Below are 27,352 nucleotides of genomic sequence, written 5' to 3' on the forward strand. Positions count from 1 at the left end.
AGAGCTGAGTCTTGGATAAGGAGATTACGAAGGCCCTGTCATTTCACCCTGGGTTAGGACCTCTTCATAATCCCTTAGATTACTTATCAGCACTATTCTTGTTAGTGCTTGTGCCGGACTGTTAACTGAAAATCTCCTTCTACCGTTTCATTTTTTTGTGTGTTTTGCCGGAGGAAAGATTTAGACCTTGTGTTGATCTCACTCACTTGATGGATTAAAAGAAAACCAGACAACTTTCTACTTCAAATGCGGATTTTAGAAACCTCAAGACAAGGAAAATATGCAGTTTAATTGGCTTCAAAGTGCTTAATATTGGAGACACAGCAGGAAGCAGCAGCAATGCCAATTCAGAATAATAAGGTGGCCAATGAAGGGAGTGTGAACTCCCTGAAAGTAAAAGAGGAATGCATTGCTGTGGTGGATGCGCTGAACAAGGTATCATTTATATTATTACTTCTCCTGTAACTAGTCAAGAGAATTCAATTTAAACATTAATGCTTAATACTAACTATACCATATCCTGCAGTTTTCTGTACTATGGTGGTCATTCTGGTTCATCCGTTACCATGCAAAGTCGCAATGGAGACCGATGGTGCATATGCATTAGGCGCATATGCAGGCCTTCTTTGTGGGCACCTTCGGAGAATTGCATAGACCCACAAAAATGCTGGCTGCGCACAGGAAAATGCTGGGCGTCCCCATGCGAACACAGGTGAGCACCTGCCTTCCAGGGGCGTCAACCAGTCCTCGAATCGATTTATTTCGGGCCCATACACAAGCCTGCAAATGGATGTTTATTCAAAACATCTATTCGCAGTGCATCGGGGACATTTAACGTGTAGTGTAGCGCGCGGGGGGGGGGGGGGGGGGGCATTCACCCGGCGGGTGGAATTACACGGCTCGCAAGGCAGCGAACTACCTATGCTTTGTAAGCCAACAAGAATGACCTCCTATGTGTCAATATTTTTCTTGTTTCAGTCATACTGTTATTGTACTTTGTAAGGTTCTGTGGAACCCTTGTGACACTATATAAATAAAGGATAATACTAATAGTACTGTTTGAATAATGTGATGCACAAAGCTCCCTTTCATAAATCAATCAATTTGTTTATTGAAGTGTGATTTCTTACTGTTCTCTGCAGCTTTGTTGACAAGTGCTCAATGTCAGTGCAAGGATAAATGCTGCATATTGAAAGGGAGCCACGTGAGAAGAGACAGATGACCAGGGCAGTGTAGCAGGACAAGAATAGATATAGTAGGATTATGTGTGCAAGTGTAAAGCTGCTGGGAAGTAGAGCCTCACTGGATATTCTACAGACATAACACTACACTGACAGATCACATTTATATTTACTTGTTTCGTTTTGATATTTTAATAGTACAACAGTATATGACTACAATATGGAACGATGTTACATACAATGTGAACTATACAGTATATGGGATTTAAGCATACAGTGAACTATACATTAGTCACACTGTTCAGAAGATGCGTGCCCTGGGTTAATATATGTTCCTTAAGCTGGCCATACATCAGAATTACCTGCAAACGACCTCATCGTATGCAGGTCATTATGACAGTCTAACAGGCAATCGTATGTGCAAGTAAAGTCTATGGATTAGACGTGCAGCACGTATGATCCAAGGGCCGACCTCTCCCCCTGTGGGACCGCGCATCGTACTGATATTCCTCATGATGTGCACACAATGCATTGTACGCAATTGTGCATTCGGGCCTGATATCATTCAGGAGTATAGGCAGCTTTAGGGCTATGCATTTATATGGTCCACTTGTGTTTTCTAGAGCTACACTATGAGCCAGTCATTTGAAATCGCATTAAAGACCCATACACGCTAGAGGATATTGTAACATATATCACTCAAAAAGGGGCTTCTAAGCCATATCTTTCACAATATCCTCTAGCGCAGGAGTAGCCAACTCCAATCCTCGAGAGCTACCAACACTTCACGTTTTCCAGCTCACCTTGAGGTACACAGGTGCACTTATTACAGACTGACACATTTTAAAATATCCACAGGCGGAGCTAAATATTTCACTTGTGATTCTGTGAGGAGACATGGAAAACATTAACTGTTGGTAGCTCTCGAGGACTGGAGTTGGCTACCCCTGCTCTAGTGTGTACATTCAATATAGTTAAAGATGCAGACCCCCATGGGTCATTTACCATGATTGACGTCTGATGAAAGTCCAGGTCCATTTGTCTATAAAGCCAAAGGACCTGCATGTTTAGCATGTCACGGTGACGTCACTGAGCTGTATCGGCGGTCGATATCGTTCAGTGTGTACACACAATATCGGCATCGGCCAGGTTGGCTAGTGAGTATGGGGCTCTTGTCAGCCCTCTACATAATCTTTATGTGTGTTTATACTACGGTTGTTAGTGTTCATTCTAGCACCCGCTATCTTTAAAAACCCATGCAGTTCCTCTTCCCTGCCTGGGGTGTCGCTGTCTGCTGTAGTGCTTCTAGCACAGTGTGGTCTGTATATCAGCACTGATATGCAAACCAGACCTCTGCTAGAAACAGCACAGCAGACAGCGACACCCCAGGCAGGGAAGAGGAACTGCATGGGTTTTCAAAGATAGCGGGTGCTAGAATGAACACTAGGTTGTCATGGAATGCTACCGCTATTACTTCTGTCCATTTATTAAAATATATTAATGCGCTAAATAATGCTAATATCTGTGATTCAGTTTAGACAATTAATTACATAGATGTTTATCTTTAATTTCTTTCATCCCCTTTTGAGAGGAGAGGAATGTGCACACAAATGTGGGGTTATACCAGTGGTTCTCAAGCGTTTTAAAATTACGACGCCTTAGGATGTGTACACACTTACAATTTAGACTATATTACAATTAATACAATTTAGAATATCTGCATACAATTTTGACTATATAGTGCAGATCTGCACTATATAGTCTATGCCGACAAGACTTTCTGGCTGAGATACGGGAGCGCACATCGGGATCGTATTGGGATCTGAAGGGTTAAAACCTGTGCGATCTGCATGCGATCCAGATGAGATTTTGACTATATAGTCAAAATCTCATGCACATAGTACAAGTGTGTACACACCATTAGAGTATCAGATATTTTTCATGGCATTCCTAGGATAAAATAATTAATTGATACATTATTAAATTAAGGTAATGGTTCCTTTACTGTCATCCTTAGGTTTAGTTATGTGGTGGTGTACAGTTGTGCTTCTGATTGTCCACATGTTTTATGATTGGCAGCCAACAGCACTTGTTTTACATATCACTTTCACCCTAAATAATTGAAATTGGTCCTGGACCACCAACCCAAGGCACCCCTGAAAGAGCCTCACAGCACCCCAGGGTATCTAGGCATAAAGTTTGGAAACAGTGGGTAAAGTATAATGATGCATAAAACAGAAAATATAAGTTTTGAGTTTCATATCCTAAGTAAAACCCATAATAAAAAAATTACTTACATTGAGCACCACACATAGGTGTAAATTTACTAAAGCTTCTAAAAATTAAAAGAGGAGATACACATAGCAGACAATCAGATTCTGTGAGGTATTCAATATCCGCCACTATTTTCAATGGGGGCAGGGCCGGTGCAAGGTTTCTTGACACCCTAGGGCCTGGGGAAAACTTCTGCCCCCCCTCCCCTTCATATATACATTAATACACTGCCTCTCTCGTATATACATAGACACCCATACACTGCCTTCATACATACAGTACATACATATACAGTACACATCCAAATACTGCCACTCTCATACATACACACATACACTACATCCATACTTAGATCAATCCCCAAAATGTACATCCCTCCCCAACCCTCCAGCTGCTTTTCTAACTTCCATAAAGGTAAGCAGCAGTTGGGCAGCCAAGTTAGGGAAAGTAGGATTTCCCTCCAGTCCACCCCTGCTAGGTCCCCGCTTCCTTCTTCCCTCTGCGGTGCAGGCTGAAGCTACATATTACTGAAGAATTCTGCCATCCCAGACCAGCACAGCTCGGCAGCGCTGACAGCTGTGACAGGCAGCTGTCATTAGAGATCTGGCGGGGCGGCTGATGCTGGTGACGGTTGTGAGGTCGGGCGGCGGCTTCTGCTACGGACAGGCGTGAGGGCGGACGGCAGTGAGGGCGGGCGGCAGCTGCTACTAACGGGTGTGAGGGCTGGCGGCTGCTGATACTGACGGGCGTCGAGCGGGCGGCTTCCTCTATTGACAGGCGTGAGGGCGGACGTGAGTAAGGGTGGGTGGCTGCTGCTACCAACGGGTGTGCGGGCTGGAGACAGCAATAGTCGGACCCGCTGTGGCTGAACAAAAGGCGCCCTTCAGCGGCCGGCGCCCTAGGCAGTAGTAGTAATGTGCAAATTACTGTAAAATTCGCACATTTTGACCTGTCTAAAAAAAATCGCACATTCAAATTCGTATCCAGATTTTTTGTCATAGAAAACATAAAAATTGCAAATGTAATAGGGGGCAATTTTTAATTTCACACCCTTTAAATTACCAAAAATCACAAAACAACTAGATCAGGTCCAGACTGGTGAGTTTGACAGAACCATGCACAGATCAATGAGATCTGTGCATGGTTCTGTCTGTTGTAATGTTAAATAAAATAAAAAAACAACGTGGGGTCCCCTCTCCCGAGCAAAACCAGCTCATTAGCCGGTCCTGGTTCCCCAAATACAGGGAAAAAAAATAGTACAGTTCCCCCTATTTAAGAAACTAGCACCAGGCTCTTGGACTGGTCCTGGTTCCAAAAATATGGGGGACAAAAAAGTGGGGGTCCCCGATATTTTGGAACCATCACCTGGCTCCAACAGCCATCGGTATCATGCCACAGGCGGGGGACACTTTTTACACAAGGTCCCCCAGCTGAAACATGACGACCGTGGCTGGTCAGCCCTGGACAGGGTACCTGGGGGAGTGGAGATCCCCCAATAACGGGGTCCCCCCCAGGGTTCACCCGTCTGAATAAATGTAAAAATTGGAATAAAAAACAAGTAGTCCCAAAAGCCCCCCCCCCCACACATGCTGGGACTTGGCAAACCACATGTCCCAGCATGGGGGGGGGCATTAATGGGCCCCCTTATACTTGTAGTTCACCTGTAAAAAGAATGTTAAAATAAACACACACTTAGAATAGTACAACTTTTAGTTTAACCTTCCTGGCCCCCATGAAGCTGGCCCTCCAGCGCATCTCACCCCACACTGACAGCAGAGACCTATCCATGCTGGGGACCCGGCTCAGCCCTGACTGGCTGAAAGCATCTCCAATGAAGATGCCTACGGCCAATCAGGGATCAGCTCAGGCCTGATTGGCTGTAGGCGACTCCATGAAGCGATTTTTTAGCTGACTAAAAAAATCGCACCCTATTACAACTTGTCCGTAGTGTGTGCTCATCCCTGCTCGGTCACTCATGAAAGTTGCCATTGGCAGCATGGGGTCTGTGGAAAACACATTGGAGGACTTAAGCATATTTAGGAGTAAATTTAAAAGAGAAGCAAAAAACATAGCATACCTCCCAAAATTAAGACCTTGGGACCCAGGACATCTGTGCAGGCCTGAAAGAGGGCGTAGCCATGGAAGGGGCATGGCTTCTCTGGGTTGACAATTACAAGGCCACATCCCCATTTCATTGCTGTGTGAGCTGCTGGCCACGCCCCATCTCAGTGAATAGATGCTGTGCATGTGCGCACAGCATCTATACCACACTGCTTTGCTAGGCAGAGTAGCGAGTAGCAGGGGGGACTCCCAACTGCCTCCCACTGTGAGACACTGGTGCCCCTGGGTGGGAAGCGGGACAGTCCCCCCCAAAAAATTTGAACAGTTGGGAGGTATGATTATGTATCCTGGAAAAACCATATTGCAATTTTATTTAGTATCAGTTATTTATATAGCGCACACATATTCCGCACCCATGGTGGGAATCAAACCCATGACCTCAGTGCTCATGCTAACCAATGAAAGTGGGGCAGATTTAATATACTGTATGTAGAGATTTGGCAGGAGTTTCTCCTAGATTAAATCTACATTTCAGTGTAAAATCAAACCTTCCCAATATTTGTCTGAATCTAAATAAATACATTTACACCATTTGCATTGGAACAAGGTTTATGCTGTAGCAAGTTGCTCCTTTTTTTGAATTTGCTACTAAGTTCCATAAGCATCTAAACAGTAAATTTAATAAGATGGTAGTTCTATTGAAATGGGATGGGATGCCCATAGCAACTAATCAGATTCTACTTATTTATTTAGCACCTTCTAGAAGATAATAGATAGAATCTGATTGGTTTCTATGGGCAACATCCCCATATTCAATAGAACTCCCATCTTACTTAGTAAATTTACCCTGAGTGTCTGATTAGTAACCAGGTCAATAAGATAAAAAAAGGTACTGAAACCATAACAGGACACTTATTACTCCCACCAACTCTGCATCTTTATATTCAGGAAGTCTGAAACAGCAAGAGGGGTTGGAGAGCATCTCATATTTACCAAAGACTATATTGTTCTGTTACATGCAGAATTTATCTTTCTACCATGGTAAACTAAACTGGTTGGAGGGAAATGCATTAAAACTTAAATGAGTGGATAAGTTGGTAAATGGCTTCTTGCTAACATGTATCAGGGGCATACGTACTATAAAATAAGTTGAATCTGATTTGTTACTATGGGCAACTTCTCGGGTGCTGACAAATTGACAAAATGAGTGCTGAGTTTTGCACCTAAAACATACGTCCCAACTTTTGAATGTCCCAAAGAGACAGAAAATGTGGGGGCATGGCCTAGCTGGAAAGGGCGAGGTCAATTTTCCCACTGTGCTGCCGTGAGGCCACACCCCCATTGTTTTGCCGCTGTGGGGGCATGCTCCATGAGCTGCTGGCTATGCCCCCAGCCCCTCTGGCTGCAGGAATAGACACAGCGTCTACTCATGTGTGACAGGCAGGCCCGGCGACAGGGGGGTCAAAGGGGACAGCTGAACGAGGCCCCGACCATCGGAGGGGCCCCAGAATCAGTCACTCATCCCTGCAGTCAGCCACCCGGTACTCGATTGCTGTGGGCGGCTGACACATAAACCACCACCCCCCCCCCCTCCCCTAACAGGCATATTTGCAGCCACAGCGCTGCAGACTCGGGAGGGGAAGCTTCCTGGGGATGCCTGTCAGAACACGCAGCTTCCGGCCGCCGCTTACACACACTGACATGAGCGCCGCAGCAGCACGGGCTCATGTCAGTATGTGTAAGCGCGGTGGCCAGGAGCTGCGTGTTTAAACAGGCATCCCCAAGAAGCTTCCTCTTCCTAGTCTGCAGCGCAAATATTCTTGCCATTGCCGGCCCTGGTGACAGGGGGGACTCCCAACCTCCCCCCCCCATGCGCGCCGCAGGACACTGCCAGCCCCGGGAGGGATGCATGAATGTATAAAAACACAGGGACAATCCCACGATAAGCGGGACAGTTGGGAGGTATAAAGCCACAATGGTGCGTATTGCGCTGCTGGGTATATTATAACAATTTGTACTTCGAATAACACTTTGAGTACAGAATGAAGTCGGACACACTGTTTGAATATAGTATCAATTTTATAGTCTAAAAATATAGCAAAAATATAGCATAATATTACAAGACACAAAGTAAACAATCATGAAAATAATAAAAATAAAAAATATTCATAAATAATAATTGGATAAATAAAGGATATATATATATATATATATATATATATATATATATATATATATATATATATATATATATATATAAATTAGATAAAACTGAATAGAATCAGCAATGGTTTTTGGGTCTCCACGATTTATATAAGGCATAGGTCCCAAATGGAGGCGGGTCCCACCACAAATTTCCACCGATATTGTAGTATATGAAGTAATATGTATAAACATGTTTTGATGGAGTATAGAGAAATAAATAAATAAATGTATAAAAGGGTATTAATAAATAAAAAATCATCCTAACTACAGGTCGGGTATCCCGTATCCGAATTATTCCAAAAAACGTGTTTTTTCCCCCCCCCCCCTAACCCTCTTTTAATACTTACCAAGTCCTCCGGCGTCCACGGCAGGCCTTCAGCATCCTCTCCGGCGTCTCCAGCGGTCCCAGGAGTGCTTTGCGCGAGTGCGCGCGCGCGCCGGTGACGTCACCGGCGCGCCTGGGAACTTGCGCAAAGCACTCCTGGGACCGATGGAGATGCCGGAGACGGTGCTGGTGGCCTGCCGTGGACGCCGGAGGACTCCATGGACGCCAAGGGACCATCGGGGACCCACCAGGGGCAGGTAAGTATGGCTAAAAAAAAAATTATTCCAAAAACCGGAATATTCCCTTATCCGGAATGCTCGTGGTCCCGAGCATTTCGGATAAGGGATACTCAACCTGTACCGGTATATATATGGACTTGTTTCATTATATATCTATAGGTAATTAAGAAACCTCTGGACGGAGATATTAAATAGAATTTGGAACGTTCTCTGTATACAAATAAACATGTATAGTTAAATATCTTTACTTACAGATTAGTACTTTGTATCAAATCTCTCACTACTAGGAAGATTAAAATTAAAATTGTACCTGTTTAAATAGTGATATGGATGTTTATTTTGGCTGCCTATATCTAAGGATCTCTCCTGTTTATTGGTTTATATGTATTTTTCTCTCTTTTTTATGTATATGTAGTTTTCTTTATTCTCGTACTGGATTGTATAGCTAATTTTCTTATTCTAAGGCATCATATCATGGTAATGATGAATATACACAGAAATGAATCTAAAATTATATAGATTAAAGAATATACTAAATAGAGGCTCCTAAGAGACAATCATTGTTATAATTGGTCATTAATTAGGGCCTTCTAAGAGATATATACCATATAAGTGTAATTTTAAAATATATACCGCAAATAGTTATATTGGACACACTGCTTGAAATACAGAATATGATTTGTGAATTGTTTGACCATTTTTGTGAAAGCGATATCACATATAAGGTGTTTGATTCGCTTGATTGATTGATTAATTTGTTAACAAGACACATCTCAACCTATAAATAGAGTTCTGACTAAGTGTCGGAATCCGTCTTGAGAAAGTTTCCAGGTAACCAAGGAAACGAAACGCGTTGATGTCACTGTTACTTGACGTTGGGTCTCCTGCTGTTCTCCATGCTGCAGCTGTATCCACCGCTCCTGACACTCTATCTGGGCCTCCATCCAGCAGGGACTTGATCAGCTGAACCTCTGGACAGTCCTGCCACACGTGGAGAAGCGCATGCTGCCGGCACCCGTTGGAGGTGCCCCACACGGGACAATCATCAGCCGCCTTCCACAGAACGATCAGCGGTCCAGTAATCGGCACTTGCCGCCAACAAAGGAGTGAGATACTCAAACAACCTCTTGTTTGTACATACCACAGCTAACTCATCAGTGGGGAATTTAAGGGAGCAAAAGGAGAGGAAAGGATCCCCAATATATTGCTTCATACTAACCTTGGTTCTGCACTAACCACTAATACGGCTGAACATTCTCAATTGCGTGTTTGCTTACATGCTAAAAGACTGCCGCTTATTGTGCACACCCTCCTGCCCATTAACTCACTATACTGTGGACTCTCGTGATTTTGAAGTACTAACAGTCTGTGGTTTCTCCTACTAATCACCACATGCAAGCTTATATGTATATTGGATACAAACAACTCTTCCTTCTATAAATCATGGCGACCCAAAAATGTCCATTGCTGCTTCTATCTAATTTTCATATATATCCTTTATTTATCCAATTATTATTTATGAATATTTTTTTTTATTATTTTCATGATTGTTTACTTTGTGTCTTGTAAATTTATCTCATTGTGATTTTATGCTATATTTTTAGAATATAAAATTGATACTATATTCAAACAGTGTGTCCAACTTCATTCTGTACTAAGAGTGTTATTTGGAGTACAAAATGTTATATACCCAGCAGCACAATACGCACCATTGTGGCTTTTTCCTTCTGTGTGATCTATTGTGGGTAAGGGAATACCCACAGGTGATGTATGCAGCAGCGGGAATTTGAATTTATATGTAAATACTAACCATCTATTATACATAACCATATTAAAGCACCAGGCAATTTGTGAACTGGATATAGGATTTTTAATCTGTTTCCAGTGAACAAAAACTTTTTTAGTTGGGAGGTATGCCTAAAAGCGTTCTTGTTTTCTATCTCAAAATCACATGGTTTTTGATAAAGGTGATGTTTGAAACTGCTTACAGTTATTTATTTTACACTGAATACTATTATTCTTCCTCTCCTTTGTGTCTTTATCAATGGAAAGGTGGTGGCTTGCTACAGACACCTGGCACTCTCTGTTGGGGGATCATCAGACAGCAAACGCCTGCGAGATGAATTGAGACGCACCCGAGAAAAGGCCCAAGAGCTGGCACTAAGCAACAGAAATATACTGACCACAGCTCTTCGAGACAAGCAGTTAAGCAAAGAACATCGTCTAGAACTAGAACGCCTGTGGGTGCAGTTTTCCTGCTGCTTGGAGATTTTTCACACAGATATGTGCAAAGTCTTTGAGCTGGGTCTCTCTGTTCCCCTGTCTCCAACAAATCAGCCTGCAATACAGACCGGTGCTTCAGGTAAGTAGTAGACTGAGGACCATATATTGGTTGTGTTAGGGAACTTTGTGTGGTAGAGGGATAAAAATAAAATGTTCTTTACAGTGTTCAGGATTAGAAGTCTAATCACATAGCTAACATCCTTAATCTCATATGGGAAGAAATTCAAGAATGTATTGGACAAATATATTTCTATTATGAAGACTTACAATATATGAAGAAAAAGAAAAACCTTCACTCACCAACCCTCTTTACAAAGTCAATAACAAGTACATACAAACATGTCAGATTATACGGACCTGTTTATTTTTTCTACAATCTGTTTAAAAAGCATATTATCAATACCAACTGATACAGCATTTTATAGATCATGCTGTGTAACACAGTATATATACACACACACACACACACACACCCCCACACACACTCACATATCTCTGTGACTATGCATTTTGCTTTGCTGAATTCTGCTGTCCCTTAAAACATTATATAGGGCAAAAAACTCAGAATTGTCATAAGGCCTCCTGTCTCCCTGCAGCTGTGCTGCTCCCACCATTCTCTTCCTTCAGCCTTCCCACCTTGTGCTCCTTCTACTGCACCACAGACAAGCAAGCCCACTCCCACATCTTATCCTCTCCCCCTCCTCTCGCCCCCTGGACCCCTTCATCAACAGAATGTGCGTGTGTGTGTGGTGTGTGTGTGTGTGTGTGTGTGTGTGTGTGTGTGTGTGTGTGTGTGACACACAACCCTGGCTCACACAGCTGGTTCACACATCTGACAAGTTTTGTAAATTTGCATACACCAAGAATTGTGTTGATTTAGTTTTACAGATGCAAAATGTGTGCAAAGGCTCCAACTCTGGATTAGTCCCATAGTGTTATATAGTTAGTGAAAACCACAACGCCATAAGAAGCTGTTAATGCTGAACACAAATTCTGTTGCTTACAAAAAAGTGAAAATGTGTGTAACATGAGGTGTAATATATCCCTTCCTGTACTTTACTGTGGGTATAAGAAGTCACCCCAGAGGTCTGTGACCTGTATAAATAGACAAGGCCTAAAGACTTGTCTATCTACATCAGGGCTGGGCAACACCGACCCTCCAGATGTTGATGAACTACACATCCCAGGATGCTTTGCATTAGTTTTGCTATGTGGCCATGCTGAAGGATGCAAGGCATGCTGGGATGTATAGTTCATAAACATCTGGAGGGCCGGTGTTGCCCAGCCCTGATCTACATGATCACACCGTCCCGGTCACTGATAATATTTAAATAATTTAAAGAAGGGTGTGCAATTATTCCAAATAGCATCCTTACATTATAAGCAGGGCGATCCTAAGTAACAGGATGTGGTCAGCATCCCGTCATTATATATACCAGCGCCGCCATCCAAACTGACACCTGAAGACCGTCACCGGAACCTCGAAAATGATAAGGATGGGGAATTTTGCCATTTGCCACTTCAGTGAAGGGGGCTAATGAGGCAGCCGTTAATGGTGTTTAAATGCCACAGCAATGGCAATCCACCCCTTCATTAAAAATTGAAATCTCCCCAAAGAGAGAGAATGCAGCCAGATGTGTGTTAGGAGTCCCAGTGGACTGCACGACAAGAAGTAATGGTACTTGCTGGAGGAACAGACAAACGGAGGCTGGATGAATATAACTCACTGTATTAGCAGGATCATAAATCAGGAACAGGTACAGGTATCAGAACAGGAACAGGAACTAGAACAGGAACAGGTATAAGGAAAGCTATAGCTGTACAGACATGGCATCAGGCAAGCTATAGCAGTACTGACACGGCTGAGAAAGCTATCACTGGCCCTGAGCTCAGGGCAAATGCTGTTTTTAAAACCAGCACAGACCAATCGCTGCAGCACAGAGACAGGCCCCTCAATGATCAATATGTGCTGCAGCTGGGAATGACACTCTGAGAACAGCCCAGTCCAGCTAAATACACCAGCTGGAACTGCTCTTAGAAACCACAGTTCTGCAGGCAGAACCCAACAGTAGCACCTCTGTCCACCCACAGGTACTGCAGACCAAGAAATGATAGCAGCACCTCTGGCCACACAGAGGTACTGCAAGGTGAACATAACAGCAGCACCTCTGTGTAACCAGAGGCACTGCAGACCAAACAAAACATGAATGGCAGTCCTGACAATGTGTTAGAGCTAGGGATGCCAATCCCGGGGCATTTTTTCAATCCCGGGATTCGGGATTGAAAAATGCTCAATCCCGGGATTCCTGGTATCTCGGGATTGACCTCCCTGATGAAAAAAAATTAGCCCCTGCCTTAAAGGATTTCTAAACCTCCCCCCCCCCAAAGGATTTCCCTCCCCCCCCCCAATCCCCCTGACATGCCCTGTCATGTCACTTACTGTGACAGTGAAACAGTCCTGCTGCTGTATCTCTGGCGGGCAGCTGGGGGGGGGGGCGGCATAGCGGTCGGTCGGCTGGGGGGGCATAGTGGGCGGTAGTCTGAGGGGGAGCATGGCGGGCGGCCATCTGTGTTTGGGATAGTGCACTATACTGAGAGGCATAGTGGCAGCCAGGCTGCGCAGCATGACGTAATATCAGGGGTCACTCTGCGCAGCCTGGCTGGGCGCCGCCATGCCTGTCAGTACAGCGAGCGCACTGTCCCGACTCCTGTATAGCAGCACCGCAGGTAAAACGCAGTCAGCCGGGCAGCGTCTGAGCCATATTCTAAGGTGCTCAGCGCTGCCCGGCGGTTTTTTGGCATGGGGGTACTAATCCCGGAATTGGAATCTTCAATCCAGGGATTCAAATCCCAATGATTTTAGGCTTCCCGGGATCCCGCCGATCCCGTGATTGGCCTCCCTAGTTAGAGCATAGAGGTGTTTATTTTGCCCCAGCAGAAAGTATCTTATTCTGGTTGTACTGGTAAGCAAATATTTAAGCAATCTGATCCACAGAATGAATTAACATTAATGTTGGGTGACCATCTGCACCCTCACCAAATAAAAAGCCAGACAGTAATATTTTTAGATCACTTTAAGTCAAATAACTTAGAATCCTGAATCAAGTTCACTAATTGGGTACTGGCTGGGCAGGGATTAGGACCAGTCTATGGTAGCTGCAATATAAAGTCATGTCAAAGGTTAAACAATCCACACAGCACAAATGTGATCCACATACACAGCAATAGTCCTAGAACAAGGGGTCTGTACTGTACTGGGCCAAAGAGCTTACAATCTTGCTGACCACTGTACATACATACCTACAGGGGCGGGCTGGGCCGGGGGGCAGAGTGCCATATGCCCCCCGGGCCGCTTACCCACCCACTGTCTGCGGGCCGTGCTGCGGCTGGATCAGCTTCTCCAGCCCTCCTGCACTGGCCGCGGCTTACAGAACACGGCCGCGGCTACAGGAAAATGGCCGCCGGCCCCCTGCACTGAGGACATGTTCTCAGTGCAGGAGGCCGGCGGCCATTTTCCTGTAGCCGCGGCCGTGTTCTGGAAGCCGCGGCCAGCGCAGGAGGGCTGGAGAAGCTGATCCAGCCGCAGCACGGCCCGCAGCTAGCGAGTGGGTAAGCGCTCTCCCCCCCCCCCCCTCACCCCAGCATATGTGTTTCTGTCACTGTGGGGGCATATCTGGCACTGTGTGGGGGCATATCTGGCACTGTGTGGGGGCATATCTGGCACTGTGTGGGGGCATATCTGGCACTGTGTGGGGGCATATCTGGCACTGTGTGGGGGCATATCTGGCACTGTGTGGGGGCATATGTGTATCTGGCACTGTGGGGGGCATATCTGGCACTGTGGGGGCATATATGTATTTGGCACTGTGGGGGCATATGTGTATCTGGCACAGTGGGGCATATGTGTATTTGGCACTGTGGGGGCATATGTGTATCTGGCACTGTGGGGGCATATGTGTATTTGGCACTGTGGGGGCATATGTGTATCTGGCACTGTGGGGCATATGTGTATTTGGCACTGTGGGGGCATATCTGGCACTGTGGGGGCATATGTGTATCTGGCACTGTGGGGGCATATGTGTATCTGGCACTGTGGGGACATATGTGTATCTGGCACTGTGGGGGCATATGTGTATTTGGCACTGTGGGGGCATATGTGTCTCTGGCACTGTGGGGGCATATGTGTCTCTGGCACTGTGGGGGCATATCTGGCACTGTGGGGGCATATGTGTCTTTGGCACTGTGGGGGAATATGTGTCTCTGGCACTGAGGGGGCATATGTGTCTCTGGCACTGTGGGGGCATATGTGTCTCTGGCACTGTGGGGGCATATCTGGCACTGTGGGGGCATATGTGTCTTTGGCACTGTGGGGGAATATGTGTCTCTGGCACTGTGGGGGCATATGTGTCTCTGGCACTCTGGGGGCATATCTGGCACTGTGGAGGAATATGCGTATTTGGCACTGTGGCAGAATATCTGGCACTGTGGCGGCATTTGTGTCTGGCACTGTGGGGGCATATGTGTATTTGGTACTGTGGCGGAATATCTTGCACTGTGGGGGCATATCTGGCACTGTGGACATCACATTGTGCGGTGTAATGGGCATCATGGTATGGGGCGTAATGGACATTACGGTGTGGGGAGCATTGGGTAATTGCCATCACAGTATGGGGTGTAATGGGCATCAAGGTGTGCAGCATAATGTGTAATTAGCATCACAGTGTGCGGTGTATTGAGTAATTAGCATCGCAGTGTTGGGCGTAATGTGTAACTGGCATCATGGTGTTCAGCATAATGTGTAATTGGCATTACGGCATGTGGCTTTATGTGTAATGGGTATTACAAGGTTCGCTAAAATGTGCAATCTGCAGGTACACAATACAATCATGGTACAGGCAACGCCCCTTATGATAGGCCACGCCCCTAATTTTTCGGCGCGCCTACGGCGCGCAAAAGCATTCCTTCCGACGGTGACTTGGCTGATTATGGGCCAGTGCTCTGGACTTGCCCCCTAGGCTAAAAGTTGCCAGCCAGCCCCTGCATACCTACCTCCCATCTGTCCCAATTTTCAAGGAACAGTACCGTGTTTTTGGCACTGTCCTGCGTCCCACCCGGGGACGGCAGGGTCCCAAGGTGGGGGGGGAGTTTGGAGTCCCTCTGCATGCTGCAGCTATGCTCAGATGCATAGTGTCTATTCAGTGAAACAGAGAGGCTGGGGGCATGTCCAGCAACTCATGGAAAGCTGGATATTCCCTCATAGTGTCGGAAAACGGGGCATGGCTTGCACATGCAAAATTCCCGTAAGGCCATGCCCACTTGATAGAGGACATGCCACACGAGGGTCCCGACTTGCAAGTTTCACATTTTGGGAGGTATGCACATATACTGTATAAATCAAGCAAGAGATGTTGATAAATAATAGATGAGGCCTATGTCTGTGACGCTCCCGCAAGACCAAGCCCCCCATTTCTCTGTGAGACACTGCATTCCCCAGGTGGGATGCTGGACAGTCGCCAAAAAAACAGGACTGTCACTCGAAAATCGGGACATTTAGGAGATATAGATAATGTGAAATCAGTTTTAGATACTTTTTAGCACTATACAGTATAAAATAAGCTGTATTATATATATATAAAGATATACAACCTATGTTCCCTACCTCCTGTGTCCATCCACTTTTATACCTATATATTTTATTTTTCCTTATGTCTCTCATCACCCCTGCTCCCCTTACTTTGTTCTTCTCTTACTTGCCCCCTGCACCTCTCCCTCCATCAATGCCTCTATTACCCCACATGTACCTCTTCCTCCCTCTATCCCTCTCTCCCCTGTCCCTCTTCCTCCTTCCCTCTCTCACCTTTGCACTTCTCCCTCCCTTCTTCCCTTTATCATCCCTGCACCCGTCCCTCCTTCCCTCTCTTACTCCTGCACCTCTCTTCTTCTTTCCCACTCTCACTCCTGGACCTCTCCCTTCCTCATCCCCCTCTCATTCCTGCACCCCTCCCTTTTTCTTTCCCTCTCTCACTCCTGCACCCCTCCCTTTTTCTTTCCCTCTCTCACTCCTGCACCTCTTTCTTTGTCTTTCCCTCCATCACCTCTCCTTTCCTCATCCCTGCACCCCTCCCTCCCTTCCCTCTTCCCTTTCTAACCACTGCACCTCTCCCTTCCTCTTTCCCTCTATCACTCCTGCACCTCTCCCCTTTTCCTTCCCCCTCACACTCCTACACCTCTCCCTTTTACTTTATCCTCTATCATTCCTGCACCCCTGCCTTCCTTCTTCCTTCTTTCACCCCTGCACCTCTCCCTTCCTCTTTCCCTCTATCACTCCTTCACCTCTCCCTTCCCTCTCTCACTCCTGCACCTATCCCTTTCTTTTTCCCTCCATCACTCCTGCACCTCTCCCTTCCTCATCCCTGCACCACTCCCTCCCTTCATTCTTCCCCCTCTCACTCCTGCACCTCTCCCTTTCTCTTTCCCTCTATTACGTACCTTCTTCCTTCCCTCCCACACCCCTGTATCTCTCCATTCCTCCTTCCCTCTCTGACCCCTACCTTGTGCCGGCCTCCCAGGAATCTTAACTGTAAAGGTGGCCATACACACGCAGATTTATCTACAGATCTGTCTGGTTGGAACAAAAATATGGTTATGGATGAGAGCAAATGACAGTTGACCATTTGCTTGGAAATGCTGGAAAACTGACAAACTGTCACTCATCCATAACCATGTTTTTGTTCCAACCAGCCAGATCTGAAGATAAATCTTACTAGTGTATGGGCACCTTAAGGTCTTTGGCCAATCCACCCCTGGATACAATTATTGTACTTCCATAGCTCAGTAAATGGGTTTCTGCAAAATAAAAATCCGACTTATTTTTTTTTAAATATTGATAGCTATGTGTCATCTCTGGTCTGTATGATTATTAATCAAGGAATAAATTGGCTACTCTGGCTACATCCTGTGCATTCGGGATTTTTTATTGCAGCATAAATAACACTAGTGTTTGTCTGTCCACAAGCACGTGCTCAGCTTAATTGACCCTTCCTTGATGTCACATTTAGATAAAACATGATACAGAGAGACAAAAATTCCGGGAAAAAAAAAACAATTTAGTCTCCATAGTTCATAGAAGTTAAAAAAGTATAGACACAACCCTTACAGTTGTATAAATTCATTGTATCCCAATTGGATCCTTTGTGGGAAATTTACTAAGAATACGATTTTTCATATTTGTATTCTTAATACGAATGAATACAACTGCATACGGCTGTTTTAGCCATATGCAAATTCGTATTCCAGAGGGGAATTTACAAAGTAGTCAAATACGACTGCTTTGTAATCCCCGATGGCGTATCCATTCGTATTAGCGGCTGTGTATACGGCTGCTAATATGAATTTGTATAGGCAGTCTGCACTGATCTGTCAGATCCGTGCAGGCTGCAGTGTGTAAAAAAAAAATAGAAAAATAAATAAAATGGCATGGGGTCCCCCCCCCCCCTCCACGGGCATAACCAGAAAGAGCCGGGGCTGGTTTTAAAAAATCAGGAAACCATTGACAGGGCTTCGCTGTATTTTTTAAAGCCAGCCCCAGGGCCAGGGCTGGTTCCCGAAATACGGGTGACAAAATGACTAGGGGTCCCCCGTATTTTAAGAACCAGCCCCAGGCCCAACCAGCCAGCAGGGAGACTTTTTATACAAGTCCCGCCGGGGTCCTGGGGGAGTGGGGACCACCCCAATAAAGCCCCCCTCCAGGACTTACCTGGCCAGGTTGAAGCCTGGTGCTGTCCCTGGTGGGTGGCCACCAGGCTGATAAAGTGTAAAAGATAGATGGAAACCATTGGGTTTTGTTGTGGAACTATGAGTCCCAGCAAGCCTGGAACGCATACTGGGACTTGGAGAACCACAAGTCCCAGCATGCGGCCTATTAATGGGCTTGCTGGGACTCTTAGTTCATGAACAAAACCAATAGTGAAATAAAAGCACACTGACACATAATAAAAATAAAACTTTAATACACACAGAGCCCATTCATACATACTTACCTATCTTGAGCCCATAGGTAGCCCTCGGTCCTGGGTCCAGTGTCCGGTGTCCTGGTCCGGTGTCGGCGTCCTGTGTCCGAAGAAATCCATAGGGGACCTGTGGAAGGAAATTATACTCACGGTCCCCTCTGGCAGAGATCACATCCTCTTCTTTCCTGAAGTAGTCCCCGGTACTAGGCTAAATAATAAAACGCAGAAACCCGATCTATCACACAGTGACAAGCACTGAATGTTTACATTCAGCCAGAAGCTCCACCATCCAGTGGTGAAAGCAAAGGTAGAACTACAGTACCATTGGTGCAGCAGATGCATTGCACCGGGGCTATTGAGGACTATGCGCTCACTGCTGCCCAGACCAGAAGCTTGTAACCTTGTCACCCACTGGTGTGGGACCCAAATTATACTTTTGCACATGGGCTCACCATTTACAAGCTGGGCTGCTGAGAGGTATGCTTGGCTCTGTTAAAATGTGGGGGAGTGGCCTAAGCACAGGAGGCGTAACCACCCCCACGGTTAGGCCACACCCTCAACTTTTAATGGGAAAAGAGTGAAAAAAACCTCTAAAGAAGTCTAGTGGGGAGTGTTCTTATTTCACCCACCTCAGCAGCACACATCTACAGCATGTGCAGGATTAGCTCTCGCATGTGGGGCCTGCTTTAAGCACAGCATATGTTGTTGGTGTGTGCTGCTGCTGCTCAGGAGGGACAGAATCAGAGGGGGGGGGGTCAGACTAGGGCCCCCCCAAGGCCCCTCTAGCAAGCCCGGGCCTGGGTAATTAACCATCCCCCCCCAGTGATGTAGCGTGTTCCCACAGTGCCCGTAGCATGTATGTGCTACAGCGCCCCCTCCGGCGAGAGGGTTAAACGTCATGTGCAACAGGCCATGAAAACACATTAAACTCAGCTCCTGCCCCCAGTTTTTGTGCCAAAATTCACATTATGCCATACAAAATGAGACAAAATTCACTTTATGCCACATAGAATTAGACAACATTCACACAGAAGGAGACAAAATTCACAGGGAATGAGTAAAAATCACATTATGCTGCACGAAATAAGCCAAAATCCACACTGAATGAGCCAAAATTCACGCCATGCCACACAGAATGAGCCAAAATACAGGGAGAGTGACAGCGGGGGATGCGGGCACAGGTACAGCGGGGGTTGCGGGCACAGGGACAGTGGCAGAGGGGGATGTGGGCACAGGGACAGTGGCAGAGGGGGATGTGGGTACAGGGACAGCGGGGAGAGTGACAGGCAGCGGGGAATGTGGGACAGGAACAACGGGGACAGTGGGCTGGAGCAGAGGTAATGCAGGCTTCCCAGCAGGGTCCGGATATACACCCGCACCTTTAAGAGAGCCGGGCCAGGCAGGACCGCCGCTGCGGGAGGAGGAGGGAGTTGAGCTGGGCCCTTTTGCCAGGTGATCAAAGGGGGGAATCTGGCTGCCGGGTGATGATAATGGGGGCTGGCTGCTGGGTGATAGCCAATGTCGTAACTTGAAATTTTGCACCCCCAAGCCAAAAATGTCTATGCTGCCCCCCCCCCAACATTAATTATATATTTAAAAAAATAGTTGCCAGGTTACATACTAGATAAGGAACTCATATATATATACAGTATATATATATATATATATATATATATATACATGCACACAGATACAGTGTGTGTGTGAATATATATATATATATGTATATATATTTATACATACACGTATAAATAGTAGTGGCACTCGTCAGTAAAATAGCCCCCCCCCCACCCTGTTCCCATCCTCCGAGCCCCCAGCCCTCCGTCCCACACAAGACTTACAGAGTTCTGTCATTCAAAACGGATTCAGTCACTGATGCTTGCCACTGCACTCCCACGTCCCATCTGAAGACTGCACACTGACGGTGCAGTGACAACCGCGCCGGCTGAGGGCTCTACAGTCAGGGTCTTGGACGGACCCTGTCCCTGCGTAACAGTCACGTCCACGACCAGAGCAGGCCACCCAGCAGACCACTGAGTAGGAGTGCTGCTAATGGTATTTACTTATCAGTGCAGCGGGAGCAGGCACTGTGCTTCACACTGCCAGCCGAACCCGCTGTTCGTCCTGCAGGGCAGCCTGTTTTCTTTTAGTGCGCCCTGCTGTCGCTGGCTCTCCCAAGCCGCGGTAGTGGCTGCGGCCGGATAGTTTCGCCACTGGTGATAGCGTGGCGCCATCACCAGAGCAGGCGCCTGGAGCCCAAGCTCCACCAGAACCACCCTAGCTACGCCTCTGATCCCCCCTCTTGCAAGCCCTGCTTACAAGTTCCGCCACTGGGGGCAAGTTTTCCTCTGGTTTCAACCACTTCCTCAGTATTTTCACCAAGTCTGCCAGTTCTGACTGCAGTTTCTTTGGGAGATGTGCAAAATATCCGCTAAAAATGCCAGCGTCACTCTCATTTGTTATATAAATTCAAATAAAAAATGTTGTGCAAGTAAACATTACAGGTCATTATGATGAATAAAATTGTTTGCTTGGCAATCTTAACACCAATGTTGACAAATTCAATTGGCACTCAAAGGGTTAAGGTTGAGAACACCAATTCCTTTTCTAGGTGCACCAAATAAAGATAAAATTTAACTTTTATTCAACTGTTTAAAAGCTGCAAATTTAAAAAGAACACATATATACAGTGAATGGGAATCAAACAGTGTGGGTATTTAAAACACAGGTGGCAAGCAGATAGCACGCTAATTCTGTTAGTAATATCTTATAGGTGTGTCACTTTATTGGCGTTATGTATGGACCGATATTAATAAATGCTTATGTTAGCAGTACTAGATATACAGTAGATCGGTTGAAGTGGTCCCTCTTTAATGATTGCCTCTCCAGGGGGGCCTCCTCTCAAGTATATCCCAATAGTGGTCAATACAGGGTATCTCACTGCAAGCCTGCAAGTGATTGATTACCCTGAACAAATTCTAATGCAGGTGAGACAATTCATGTAGGTACACACTAGTGATTATGTCCTAAATTACAGTGACTCTTCTCCCTTAAATAATTCCCTATGCATGAACTGACTTAAATTAATAGATTCTCCCACAATGGGGTATAGTCAGCAAACATTAATTGGGATACAATTACTCCCCTGCCCAACCACGGTGTCCCACTGTAAGCCTGTGTGTGGGTTGCCGTGGATCTGCGGACTCTGTGCAAACACCTGTGCCGTAGCACTATGGATGGTGTTGCTCAGTTAAGGGAGTGGAGGCACACTGTGTGAGGTACAATCAAAGCCTTACAAGGGCTGCCGTATCATAAAGCGGGTGAACACATAATCAAAATACAATAAGAAAAATAACAAAGAGTGCTACTCTGCTTGTGCACCACCACCGCTTCTCTTTCTGTTTTCTTGCCTCAATTTCACATGTCCAATGGTCGCACACCCTCATTTGAGTAATAAATACAATTTCTAAAATCAATTGGAGGATACTCAACCACCAATATTAGTCCTGTGCGACTGGCATCTTTTCTCTTGTATGAACACCAATTCCTCCCTCTATTCAAGATCTGGACAAGTATGGCATAGGGTTCTATGTCAGAATTGCATGCTGGCCCATAGCATGTAAAGCTCTCCATGGAGGGCCTGCTGCAGATTTGATAAAAAACCTACACTATTCTTGACTCCAGCATGAGCCCACTCATTCCTCAGCTCTAACTCTACTTGTCTGCCTTCCAGAGGTACCAGTTAACTTTCTTTCCCATGTGTGGTTGGATTAAACTTTTTGGATTATTTGTGGGTTTTGTATTTTGTGTACACTACCATGTATGTCTTTCTCCGCTGGTGCAAATCTGTCTCCAACTAGAGGATTCTGGCCTTAGATTTATCATTGCCGCTCCTTAGAAATGGTATATAAAATTTCCAGTGCCCAAGGAAGTTGTAGATTGCCCACTTTTAGCAGATTTTCACCTTTGCCTCTAAACTACTGGCAAAATACTTTGCTCTTTATGCTGTCTTATTGCAAATGTTGTTGTATATTTCATATGTTCCTCAGTAAAACATATGCATTAATTGCTTAATAATCTTAATATCACATTTCACCTTTTAATTATGAACGTGAATGAGCGTAAACAGTTAACTGCGAATTTTAGATTATTTATGCAAAACCTATGATCAAAATATGAGTCATTCCAGGACACTGACATTTCTACCTTGTTAATGAAAGTGTGTATTTTAAAAGGGCAGGACCAATTCCAGGGCTCAGACTTGCTGAGTACGTCAAGCTGTTTATCCTGATGTGTTATTATGTGTAATCTTCCTTCACCTTTTAAATGACCCTATATACAAAAGTACGTCATCCTCTAAGATACAGTTATCCGATTTCATAATGATGTACTAGCCAGGTCATTGAATATTAGAAAAGCTTTGATGTCCCTTGGTGGTTATATACCCAAACAATTTCTTACTAAATCCAAAAATAATTTTTATATCCTTCTACAAAACTACCTTTGTTTCAATGATTGTAATTATGTGGGTCATATTTCTAAATTCTGATTTATGTTACTGACATTAATATTTATGAGCCAATTACAAAGTGATTTCACCACATAACAACGCATACTAACAAGTTTTAGATGTTCAAACTTATTGTCATATCAAAGCATTTGTTAATTATCTGGATTTGTAAAACCTGAATCTAGTAACTACTGTGCTGCACTTTTAAAGAAAGTTATTATCATTTCATATTTGGAGAAAAGGCGTGCTTCAGGGTCACGCATGTTGGACGAGATCTTGCAATTTCTAGCAGTTGTGCAGGTGTCAGAATCTGCACACGCCACTTAAAGCAACTACAGATGAGTTGTGTCGTTTAGTGGATGTTACTAGGGTGACAAGAGTGTTCTATGGGCATGCAGATGGAATTGTGCCCAATTCAAAGTTGATCATATGCCCGATTCTGATTGCAGATGTCTCTCTTGCACCAAGGATATTCCTTATTTGTAGTAAGGAAAACTAATTTGACAAATGAATTGAGGAAATTGCGGAACGGTGCGCATGTGAATACATCCAGATACCGTCCCCCTATAACAAGAGGAATCCCAGCACTACAAACCTGCAAAACAAACATTACTACCAATAAATCCTTAAAGTAATTGTTGCAATGTGGAATAGATGTGCATTATATAGATCTTTTATGATCATGCAAATTGTTCACATTTTGCCTTGTAACAAAGCAATCAGTGTATTGGTTATAATTCTAATGGCCTCCATACACTACTTGAGTGGAGAAGTCACATGTGATCCCCCTGAACCACGCAGCAGCTTGTGAGTTACCAGCAAGGGCTGCAATTCCAAAAAATCCTTAGTGCGGGACTTGCGATTTAGGGGCTCCGCTCCGATGCGCATGGGACACATGCAATTTGCCCAATTTCATCTGATTTATTGTCCCAATGCATCGAAATTGGATTAAATCGGGCAAAATCGTACTAATGAATGGCCAGCTTTAGAATAAGAACAGATTTACAGTTGTACCTTTGTGTGTCTACTCTGAAGCAGACTACAATAAAGGTAAACAATTTGGTATTTCCAGCTAGACATTTGCTAAACTTTCACAGCTGCCACAAAATGCCCATTTAACTGCAGCAGTTTGGCATTAATGTCTCCAGTCTAAAGGTGCATACACATTGGGTGTTTTTGCCCAGCGACGATGGAGAAAACCGCTGGGTTGAAAATCGCTCAATGAATACACATTGATGGATTTTCAACTGTCTAAGCAATTTACCCAGGGGTGGACGGCTTTCTATAGCAGGATGCTATGGAAAGCCACCCACCCCACTGCTCATCTGCTGGTATTACCAGCAGATAAGCGACGGCCAGCGACGATGCTGGAGAGCACACCAGTGCTCATCGCTAGGCCGTAAACAGCTTTTGAGCTGAAAGCAGCTCAAAAGGTTAAAATGAGCTGCTTTCAGCTGAAAATTGCCCAGTGCCTTTACTGTAACCACCCAACACAGGAGAATAAAGTATCCTCGTCATTCCTGACCTATTCATTCTTCAATTGTGCATTCACAAAAACAGTGCCAAATGCCAGTATACAGAATGATTACACGGCAGTGGAACTTTTGTATGGTACCAGGCACCCTTGCAAAATGGTACATTTGTTTTGCCACTAAACTTGGTTTGTATAATATTTTTCCATGATTTTTCTATATCAGTTTGCATCTGAGAGTTTTGTTTTGCAAATATACATTATTGGCAGTAACCATATAATACATACAATGGCAATCTGAATTCTTGAATTATATGCCTCACCAAACAGAGTTGTGTGCAACATAGACAAAACAATTGGTACCTTCACCTTCACACAAGTGCAAACTAGAACTGTGAAACATGTATGATTGTATGTCTGTTAGAAGAAAGTAAACTTTGCAATTTAATGATATTAACATCATATTAGGAACAGCAAAGAATATTGGGGCAGTTGTATTAAGCCTGATAAAGTAGTGAAAAAGTGATGATAAAGTGGAAGGTCAGTAGCGCATGCAGGGGGGGGGGGGTTTCTGAGTACCCAGAAACCCCCCCAGGAGTCTATGGGCCCTAGGCTGAAAGCTGAGGGTCCCCTCTTTCCATGGGTAAAAGAATTTTAAAAATCGGCTCTTGGGAACCAGAGATATCTGGCTTCAAAGCAGTGGTCCCCATCCAAGCCTGTTAATTGCTCTTCCCAGTCAGATATTTCAGGTTCTGTCTGACTTAGAGTTTTTCCCCCTTTGATGGACACTAGTCACTTGTCCAGACTGTTCCCAGAACCAGAGATATCAGCCTTCCAGCAGCTGGTTACTGCTCCAGCTCCACACACCTGGTATGTAGTTTTATATTCTCATTGGCAGATTGCTCTGCCTCCTGAACTCTGATCCCCTAGTCCCCATGTGGTAGGTGGGATTCTCTAGTTTTTAATTCCATTAAAATCTAAGAAATCTATTTCCGGGAACCGGAGATATCTGCAGTCAAGCAAGCTGTCCTCCCACCAGAAAAATATGAATAATAAGCCTACTCCACTATACACCCCTCCTCTGCATATTAAACATCCTCTACCACCCTAGAAGTTATGTATCAGGGCCCCTTCATTCAGCCCAATGCCCCTTCTCCCACCTCATCTCCCACCATCTGTGCAGTAAAGGGGTAATTAGTGGAAATTACTGATCCAGGTCCTACATGCTGAGCGGTTGATATAATACCCCCTACCACCCGCAGGACATCAAAGCTTCCCCTCAAAGCACCCTTCACCCCTACCGCTGGGGGATCAGTAGGGGCCCCAATACATTGCTATGCCCAGGGGTCTACACTGCTGTTGATGCCCCTGTATGTATATATATATATATATATATATATATATATGTATGTATGTGTATGTATTTGGTCTATCTATAGTACTTTACCTGACCTGGCATATACTGGGTCACCTAAATGTCCATCTTCGTACTTTGCTCCGCCCCTCTGGAAACCCCCTTCTGAAAATCCTGCGTTTGCCCCTGAAGGTGATAACACACCAGCGAAATCAGCTGTTTTAAAAGTGACAGTTGCCCCACTGTCATTTGGACAATGCAATACATAATATAGCTAGGGGTCAATACAAATAAAAAGTATGTAAGGGCATTGCCATCATTGTGCCACTGTGGTGGCATCTGAATGCCAGCAAGAGTACCCTACATTTCCCCTACATTGGTCATTTTACTTCACTGCCGCATAGGTGTGGGGTGAAAAAGCACCATACTGTATGTATGGGCCTTTTGCATACTACACATCATCCATTACTTAGAATTGAACTGACCCCTTATATACTACACTGCATATAAAACGTACCTTATAATATAGTTGCTTACAAAGGATAAATATTAGGAAAAACAAAATACATGGGGAAGATGACTTTTCATTAGTTTATATTCCAGAGGAATTATTTTGATGTTTTTTTGAACATCATGAAAAATAATGTGGCTATTGTCCTTTGAGTCCTTTGTACTGCACGTTTCCAGTCTGCTTTACTATTAATAATAATACAGTTCTAAAGATGTGCACTAGACAACCTAATTGACCAATTGAAATTTGAAAAATGACGCTTGTGTTCTAAAGTACCTTTTATGTTCCAGGCGGTACTTCAGCTATTGCCTCCAGGGCACTGAGTGTCCAGAACATCAACTACAATGAGTCACCCACTAACAAAGAGAAACTGGAGCACAATGAGCTGGAAGGGGAAATTCTGAAGGTGGATGAGATGATCGGTGACATGGAGTTGAAGGTTAATGTCTTAAGGTGGACTGTAGAAGCCACAGCAAATATGAATGATGAGCTTGAAAGCAATGATGTGTCTTCTACAGCTTTACTCTCTGTGGACGAAGGAGGTGGTCGCCGTTGCTGCAATGGACAATTTATTGTGTCTTTGATTTTATGTGGTGTTGCGCTAGTAGCAGTTACTCTTTCTTCTGTGCTGTAAAAGTGTTATGAACCTCTGATTAGTATTGTGCAGTATTTATAAATGACTATTTATATCATTAAAATTATATAAATAGAATAAGTGGAATGTATAAATTAACATAATTATATTTGTTTGTGTGAGTGAAGAAACAGTCACACCGTACAGTCTCATTAAATTGGACAATTCATTTCTGTAGTGCAATTAGAGGTAAAATAAAGTCATTTTTTAGCATGTGTGCCTCCTCTGTAAAATTCTGATCAATGGCGCTATTCCATTTGCCAGCTGAGTAAGAAAACAAGAGGAACAGATTATA

General features: G+C 44.7%; 1 protein-coding gene across 1 annotated transcript; it reads left to right on the forward strand.

Moving 5' to 3' along the window:
- Positions 1-27,352, forward strand: LOC146079528 (regulator of G-protein signaling 9-binding protein B-like). Its single transcript, XM_083186268.1, has 3 exons — positions 1-435; positions 10,338-10,647; positions 26,714-27,352. Exons 1-3 carry the CDS (start codon positions 340-342, stop codon positions 27,055-27,057), a joined length of 750 nt encoding a protein of 249 aa, XP_083042394.1. The 5' UTR covers positions 1-339; the 3' UTR covers positions 27,058-27,352.

Source organism: Crinia signifera, chromosome 5 (assembly GCF_055691185.1).
Source record: "Crinia signifera chromosome 5, ASM5569118v1, whole genome shotgun sequence".
NCBI classification, from domain to species: Eukaryota; Metazoa; Chordata; class Amphibia; order Anura; family Myobatrachidae; genus Crinia; species Crinia signifera.